This window comes from Phalaenopsis equestris, unplaced genomic scaffold (genome assembly GCF_001263595.1).
Source record: "Phalaenopsis equestris unplaced genomic scaffold, ASM126359v1 Scaffold000123, whole genome shotgun sequence".
Classification (NCBI taxonomy): domain Eukaryota; kingdom Viridiplantae; phylum Streptophyta; class Magnoliopsida; order Asparagales; family Orchidaceae; genus Phalaenopsis; species Phalaenopsis equestris.
Genome location: NW_018164565.1, coordinates 2,644,743 through 2,653,896, shown reverse-complemented (window position 1 = coordinate 2,653,896; position 9,154 = coordinate 2,644,743). Strand labels below are relative to the sequence as shown.

General features: G+C 35.5%; 1 protein-coding gene across 1 annotated transcript in view; it reads left to right on the top strand.

Moving 5' to 3' along the window:
• Positions 1 to 2,754: 2,754 nt before the first annotated feature.
• Positions 2,755 to 9,154, top strand: part of LOC110021223 (tryptophan--tRNA ligase, chloroplastic/mitochondrial-like) — a 34,401-nt gene continuing 28,001 nt past the window's right edge. Inside the window, exons 1-4 of the mRNA XM_020719634.1 lie at positions 2,755 to 2,994; positions 3,089 to 3,232; positions 5,799 to 5,886; positions 7,529 to 7,570. Coding sequence (XP_020575293.1) covers positions 2,924 to 2,994; positions 3,089 to 3,232; positions 5,799 to 5,886; positions 7,529 to 7,570 — 345 coding nt within the window. The 5' untranslated portion in view covers positions 2,755 to 2,923. The remainder of the gene's footprint in view (positions 2,995 to 3,088; positions 3,233 to 5,798; positions 5,887 to 7,528; positions 7,571 to 9,154) is intronic.

Genomic DNA, 9,154 nt, shown 5'->3' with positions numbered 1-9,154 from the left:
ACGTAATAATTTTTCCATGCTGATGATATACCAAAAATGCGAAGTGATTGTTTATGATTGATGTCATCTATGTAAGAGACACATTTTAGTTTCGAATGAGATAGAAAATTGAAGTATGATGATTTTGAAGAGATTTATTCATGACTGTATGCTACTATTTGCTTATCAAACCACGTTCATTGGGCCTTCAAGGATTTCATACAACCTAGAGGGCAAGTGCGGGAAAAAAGTTTTGAAACAATTCTAATAAATAAAATGATACAATTTAAATAATATTTGTGCACAAAAACATATATAAAATAGGTTGTTAATCAATCTAAAAAACATTAAATGGGGTTTTGTGGCCAATCGATGCTATTGTAACTCTCGATTATAGCCTATGAAACTAATTACAACGTAGTTGTGGCTTCCAACTATGTCTTTTGTGATCAATCAATGTGACTGTAGGTCCCTACTACAGCTCACGTGACCAATTATGACCTGCGTGGTAAATTATTTCCATAACTTCCAACTATAATCTCTTTGACCAATTGATGTTATTGTGGCTCCACGCTATGGCCACTACGGCCTAAGTGATTAACTACGACTTATATGGCTCATTGTCATTGCTTTTACGATCATTGTGGCCAACTGACGCTAGTGCAACTTTCTATTATCTCTTATATCTGACCAATTGTGATTTACAAGATCAACTACTACTACAACTTTAACCTACGATCTTTTGTAGCCAATTGACGTTATTTTATCTCCCCAATGAGGCCTATGTGACCAATTACAGCCTATGTGACTTACTAATATTGTAGTTTCCAACCATGTACTTTGTGGTCAACTAACGATGCTGTAACCCCCCACAAGAGGCTATGTGACCAAATATAACCAACATCATAAATTGTTATTTTCAACTTTTGTGACTAATCGGCGCTCTTGCAGTTACGAACAACGACCAATATGACCAACCGCTAGTACATCTTTCAACTATGACCTCTACAACATATTAGCACAATTACAACCATCTATGAAGGCATATGTGGCAAGCCAATCATTTAATATCAACCAAATAAAGCCTTTGTAGTCATTCTATGTTTATTATCATTGATAACTAAAATTGTTGTAGCACAATTATAAATATGAAGTATATATGAACTACTATTGTATATTTGTAATTATGAACTTTGTAATTTCACATTCCCTAATTTATGAGAAGAGTTGACTTGTTTTTTTCCATATCCAAAGTTTTTACACGTAAAAAATCCCAGTGTCTCCTCTTACTGCTTCTTTATTAGCCGTGTGTGTGTTAGAACTCCGTACAATATTAAAATGTTAAAGTATCACAATACTGTCGTGAATCTTCTAACATGCAGCAATTATGATAATAATTGTTATTTTTTTATCATTATCCTCATTACTATTGTAAGACTTTGGCAATCTATTATCCATTCATTAAAATTAAGATAAGAATTTATTTTACAGTTAGCTTTAACTTAACGTTTAAAATATTTTGCTTAACATAAATAATTGGGGAGGATAAGTCAGTTTTAAATTACAAAAATCAATTTGGGTTATTGGAAGGGGAAAAGGAGTAGCCTTATTATCTTTGGTATCTCTTAATCACACTTGGAAAAAGAAAATGCAAAGAGAAGTCGACAATTTGTAATTTGGATAAGGGAATGTTGGTACTTAGTAAAAGGGTGGAAAGACGAGGGAAGGAGGTAATGTTTCCACAATTGCAGACCATTTTATAAATTTTTTTTTTTCTAAAATAAAAAAAGAAAGAATGAAAGAGAACATTTGGAGGCTTCGGTGGTCGTTCAAGTTAGAGTTTTGTGGCCAAGGTTTCCGAAGGTGAGAGTAGAGGTTGTTTAATGGTGGTTGATGAGAGATTTGGGATAGTGTTCCGCTTAATAGGTTGCTTGGTGGCTCTACGATTTGCATTGAACAAGCAACGACTAATGTTGTTTGATGGTGGTTGACGAGTGGTGGTTGATAATGTTAGGCGGCAGTTGCAGGAGTGGGAGACGTTCGTCAAATCACTGGTGCTGAAGTGATGTCAAATTTCAACTTATTTTCCAAGCTTTAGTTTGTTTCAGACTTCAAGCTCCAACTCCCTCTTCATAAAGAGTTTAAAACTCTTTTTTTAGAGCCTATGATATATTTAAGAAAGAAATCCAAAGCACTATGATCAAATGACCTAGAGAGATTCTCTCTATCAGATGAATTCTGATGGATATTTGAGTGTCTTATCAATGTCAGAATGAGTGATATTGAGCTATTTGGATTCATCTTGTCGAGACACTCAATTCGACCACAAGCTCGTCAGATTTGGAATTGATTTGACCAATAAAAAATGTCTGAAAAGTTCCTAAAAGTGTTCATGTTCTATGCTTGATTTGGCTTAGGTTGAATGAATTTTGGTAATGTTGTAAGTTTGATCATAATTTTGTTGAAAATCAGAGTTCTGGATGAATTTTAATTAAAACCTGAATATTTTTTATTAAAGTTGCATTAAAATTTGTGTTATGTCTCGAGATTCGCGACAAATGAAAAAAATTTCGTGAAGTCGTATGAGAGATATTGGATTTACTATAAATTCCAAATAAATCAAAATAAATAGCCCTTGAAAATAAGTTTACATTAAATTTTCTTCATATCTAATAACCACAAAATTAAAATAAACATATTCATTTAATCGTGCCCCTCTCCTACCTAGGGCTGTAAACGAGTCGAGCTTGAGCGAGCTCAGGCTTGGAAGGAAGAAGAGGAGTCGACTGAACCTCGCCATTCCAAAGCACTAAAGCCCGAAGTGACGCACAAGCCGTCCGCGCCCACTTTTGTTCGCCGGACCACTTGTTCCACCTCCAGTTCTATCATTTACGACGGAGAGCGAGTAGGGAAGTCGACGAAGATAGACGATACCGGGCGGGCAATGAGCCGCACTATTCTCTCCCACTTCCCCATCCTATCCAGATCTTCCTGCCGCCTTCTCTCCTCGATAATGTTTGTGGTTTTTCAGGCAGACCCTATCACCTTTTCGTCTCCCCATCACTCTTCCGTGGTTTGATGCAATTCTATTCATATTTTTTTTTATTAGCGGTAGCGGCCGAGGTGCAAACCAAGCGCGTCGCTTGTGCAGAATGCCCATCACACTGCCTGTTGCAGGCGCGGGATTCCGGTGCAATTGTACAATTTATGCTCCCGAGAGCGAGGCTCCTGAAAGCTCGGCGATCCGAAAAAAGTGAGTGCGCTGCGCCCTTTCTTCTCAACTCTTCTCTTCAAATCACGGAAACTGATAAGCTTGAAGAAATACTCGGAAAATTAACGAGGGTAGCTTTTCTTTGTCTTTTCCAGCATGCTATTCATATGCATTATTTGTTCTTCATAGTAAGGATATAATAAGCTATTATGAGACATGCAGATGAAATGTACGTGTGGAGAGGGTTTTAGTATGGTTGTTTTATCTCTTCGTTAATGATTTCCAGCTGTTTTATCTTTCAAAATATCGTCATAGAACATCTGATTAAGACGGAATAATGAGTTTTGATCGCCATACTGGATTTGCGCCTCAATTGCGGCTTAACCTGAGAAACGCACCTGTCGAGCACTGTTATTATCTCTGTAGCAGGGCGACTATTTCATATTGAACAAGATGACGCTACAACCAAACATCATCATGAAAGAAAACCTTACCTGCATGTCAGGCTTGTCAAGTTAAAATCTTATTAGCATTCTGAAGAAGTTTGAGAGTAGTGTGCTTGCTGGGGTTGATAGGTTACTGTTGATCTGCGTGCTTGTTCCTTGCCGTTTTTGTGCAGAATTTGGTGTTTGCTCGCAATTTTAAGCAGTGGATGAAAATCAGGCAATTAATAGACTCAGCATAGAGAAAAATTTCACATTATAAATTCATTGTAGGTTTGGAATAGGATATATTAATGCAACAAGAGAAGCTATAATTGATTTTGGAGAAGCAGATTGTGGAGTAACACAATTGATTTAGTGCGTGTCAAGGAAAAAAATGTGTATGCTAAAGGTACTTCGAGTTTATTAATTATATGTACATGGAGCATTGACTAGTATTACAAGTAGTTGTTGATTGACTAAAGTTTTTTCTCTTGGCCCCAGATTACATAAATGATTTACATTGAATCTCTGTATTTTTGTATTGTTTATGAGGTGCTTACAAAACTATTTAAAATGTTGCTCCTCGGATTATTTTTTTGCAATGGACACAATTCTAATCATTGAAATGTCTGGTGAAACCAGTAAAAGATCATTCCATAGAAAAAAAATATTGACTTTCGAAGAAATATAGCTTAGGAATATTAGACCAAAATGTTGAGGAAAAGATATGCAAAGTATGTTAGATATTAATCGTAACTATCAATCATAGTAGATAAAGTGATATCTAAGCGTGATAGATTTAAATATCTTGAAGTTGTTATGTAGATAAATGGGTACATAGATGCGAACATAATTTTCGGAGTTTGGGATAGGTGGTTGTTAGTTATGACTTATATACCAGATAAGGGATAGATGCTGTAGTGGAAGCATCTGTCTAATCAGGGGAGTTTCGTTAAGTGGGTTTGGGGTGCCGGGGCATTGCCCCCGCGACACGGTACAATGGTATTTTAGTAATTTTATATGTGGGGTTTTTCTATATATATTCAATGTTTAATCCTATGAGCATTTACTGAATTTTTTTGAAATAGTGAAATCGTTGCTCCCCGAGGACCTAGACACAAATCGCCGAACCTCATAAATTTTTCCGTGTTCTTGATTTTTGTTTTTTCTTTTTCTTTGGATTTTCCACTTCATTTGCTAAGTTTGGAAGTAATATTGGAGTGCCATGCATAAGTGTATATCATAGAGGACTAATGATAAATTTAATAAAATTGCAATCAAATTGTTCCCCTATACATCGATCGATGGGAGCTGGGGTAAAAAATGAAAGCTTTTAAGGAATGAATCATATGTTTGGTCATGTTCTAATAAATGTTGAATAGAATATCACTAGCTTTATTTAAGGTCAAAGAGACCTATCTTTTTACTTGCAATTGTAAAATTTAATGATCAGAAGCGGGTATTAGAGGTTGCATGGTATATTGTTAGGGTTTTTACTTTAAATGTTATTTTTTGTGCGCCCGCAACTTGGAAAGCGTACTGGTCAGTTAGCTCTTTACTTTATTTATTACTTAATTTTTTAAGCTTTGAACATTTTATTTTTTGTATTAAAGTTGTTCATTAATGTGCTATTGGTATAACAAAAAAAAAAAAAAAAGAAAACAGTGTCAACTTATCATGCTAAGTTTTAGTAGTATATCAAACAAAACTATGCTAACTTGTCATGCTACGCTTTAGCATTTTTATTTGTCAGTCTGTTTGGTGAATTTCATTGATTGTTACAGTTCAAGATATGAAGCGGTTAAACATTATCCAAATTCTATAAAACTAAAAGAGATTTTAAGTTTCATTCTTGTGGAACGCAATTCTATTAAACTAAAAGAGATTTTAAGTTTCATTCTTGTGGAAGTTTTGGTTACTATTGGAAGAAATATCTTTTATGTTTGGTTGCAGATTTATGTTCCATGGATTCAATGATCAACTCAAGCTATTTACTTAACATCTCTTTTCTACCTTTCGTACTTGCAATGATAGAGATTCATGTTTCTTGAAGACCAATATTTATTTCTTGTTAGATCATTTGGTTACGATAGAAGCCTCTCATATCAAAATTTGTTCATATGAAGTACGGGCTCATAGTTGATATGACATTTTCCCTTAACACTGCTTTTCAATTTTTTCAGACAAAGGGTTGTTTCTGGTGTCCAACCTACAGGGTCTGTTCACCTGGGAAATTACCTTGGTGCCATTAAGAATTGGGTCTTACTTCAGGTGACATTGCAAAATTCTCATCTCCTTCTCTGCAATCTTCAAATCCTACTCTCAATTATTTGAATCTGTCATCCGTATAGTTATATGCATGGTTGTTCTCTGATGCCATTATATGCTTCTAAGAAGATAGAATATTACAGGAAAATTATTATTTTATGATTCATATTTTTACACATAATAATGGTTTGTTTTGTGAGGCTGCAGTTTTTTTATAAAGGTAATTATACAACTGTCGCGGAGAAATCAATTTTTTTGAAAGCTATCTTAGGTATTGTAATTTTATTTTGAAAAAGTCAGACCAAAACATTTTTATGACTTTCATATTTTAATAGATTTGGTTTTAATAAACAGTTTTCCATCACAAAAATATCTAGAAAAAAAAAAGAAACCAGTAGCCAAATAGAGGTGCGACAGTGGTCTAAAAAGCGAAGTGGAGAGAAATTTATCCCTAAAATACCCTAAATGTATATCAGCTCCACTACAATTTTTATTTGTAAGTTCAACCTTTTTAGGGGCTGCACTTTAAAGGACTAATTATTAAATGTTTCTTTATATTTGAATGTCTCACGTGATGATTTAATAGCTGCCCAACAAAGAAATTTCCTTTAGATAAGCAAGAAAAAGATAGCACAAACATCACAAAAATATCTAGAAAAAAAAGAAACCAGTAGCCAAATAGAGGCGCGACAGTGGTCTAAAAAGGAAAGTATTGTAAAAGGCGAAGTGGAGAAAAATTTATCCCTAAAATACCCTAAATGTATATCAGCTCTACTACAATTTTTATTTATAAGTTCAACATTTTTAAGGGCTTCACTTTAAAGGACTAATTATTAAATGCTTCTTTATATTTGAATGTCTCACGTGATGATTTATTAGCTGCCCAACAAGGGAGAAATTTCCTTTAGATAAGCAAGAAAAAGATAGCATTTACATAATCTTGGGCCATCTATTAATTCTCTTTTGATGTAAATCATTTCTAGATGCCTAATCGTTACTGTAAATTCTGAAGATCAGTCCACTTCTCTACCATGTGTTTGTAATCAGATGCATCTACGATGATTAACAAAGCAATTTTACTTTCATACCTGAACAAATTAGAAAGCTTTTTATGTAAAACATAATTTACCTTATCCAAAATAGACCCGTTAAGGAAGATCATGACAATAGTGCTTTTGTTTGAGAAGTTGACAACCTTCAATGTTAAAAGCAATGTTTTCACTCTAATTTACTTTTTCTTCCAAAACTGTGAGGCGATTTGCTTGCAAGGCATTGGTTCAATGTGCCATCTATTACTCCAGATCAAATAGAAAATTTGATTTTTCTACTTCTACTCCCCTTCCACAGGTGATATCTCTTTCTCTCTAGAATACCTTATATTATTTAGTTACCTTGTAAAGGGCAGCACGGTTGATATCTACTTCCAGAATATGTTCCTACACCCTCCACACAACATCAAAAATATGTTTTTTTTTTCCGCATGTTAAACTTGAATCTTCTTTTCATGTTTATTGTTTGTGTTAACTGTAACTGGATAACTATTTTTATCTGTCCTATTAATGCTTATCTGAAGAAACTACTGGTTTTACTTATCATACATCCATGTCATTCATAGTTTATTACATTTCTTTCTATTCCTTTTCAGGATACTTATGAGACACTCTTCTTCATTGCTGACTTGCATGCGGTAAAGCTTTCTTTGGGCCCATGGATTTTATAAACTCTTGTGTTCGTGCGAATTGTCATCTTAAACTAATTCATTTCCTTCCATTTATTAAACTGATTGCCCTCTGAAGTGCTTCTACGTGCTTTATTCATGTGTGTCATTGTTTTTAGGCTAATTCATGGGAAAAAAAAAAGATTTTTTGGTCACATTATTGCAATTAGCTGTTCTTGGGCGATGCTTTACATGAATGAAATTAATGGAAAGGTGATAGCAGAGTTAACTCAAATCACGACACAAACAATTATAGTTGATTTTCAGAAGGGGTACAAGGACAATGCTACAAGAACAATAACATAGCACAAATAATGATAATGTGATTTGCAAAAAATAAAAACAAACAAATAAATAACAAAAGACATAAACAACCCTCTTGAGTGATGCTGTAGATCCGTCTAACTGAGAAGTTGCGGGTGTGACGTTGGAGTCCGATAAGTCTGTTGGACCACCAAAAGATGCTCAGGGAAGGTGGGACCACTGGACTTGAAGGCCGACAATGACATAGATCAATAGAGGTAAGGAACAAGAACCCGGAAGCGATAGAAAGGGGGCCTTCAAATGTCTGTTAGAGGTGGACTACCAAAGAGGTGCGGGAGTCTTGCGGCTGATCCATGCGGAGATTGGCGCGGCGAGTGTGCGAATAGCAGGGAGAGAACATGTAGGAGATCCCCGACTCGTTTGTGGCATGAATAGAGTTGGCAAGCAGCTAAGTCGATCCCTAAGGGGAGTAGCGGCTTGTCTGTGGAGGTTGGCAGGAGTGCGTTTGGTAGAGGCGAGCAGGGAAAGGGGCCAATGACCTTTTTGTGCAGAGAAAGACACCAGTGACTAACAGGGGGAGTAAGGAATGAAGTGGAGAGACATACCACCTTGGGCGAGGTACAACTGTAACGCTGCTTGCCTTGGGATACATCCCTCGAAGAGGGAATGTTTGTACAGCACACCTGAAAATAAAAAATGATAAAAAACTGTTTAGTAATCAACACACAACAATTATAAATAAGATGGAAGCAGGGGCTAAACTGGGTAGGTAGAGAAATTGGAAAGGATTAAAGGAGAATGGAGGGAATATGTAAGAATTTGGAATTTAGTCCAAGTAGGAAGGAGAGGTTTTGGTAGGGGAGGAATTAAGATCTAAGATGAGGAGGGACGGAAGTTTCCGCCCCATTTGAGTCGGTTTGAATGGTTCGGTCTAGCATGGAGGCTGGACCGGTCTGTGCGGGGCCGACCCACGTAGTCCCCGCGTCATCAAGAGCCTTGGTTTTGTGTTTTTTAAGATAATCTAAATAACTTTTGTGAAGTAGAGACATATTTGATAATTATTATACTGGGAATAATCAGTCCGCCCACACACTTCAAGGACAAGACTTTCTTTCTCATTGAAGACTTCAAATTCTATAATGTGCGATTTGTCTTGACTAATGTAACTTGATAGAAATGTGATGGTTCGATTTTGAACTTTATAAAATCGATCAAAATATTCAGAAACATTTGTAAGCTACAAAAATGTTACTCTTTCTAGGTGAAACATCTCTTCTTAAAGTTTGAATT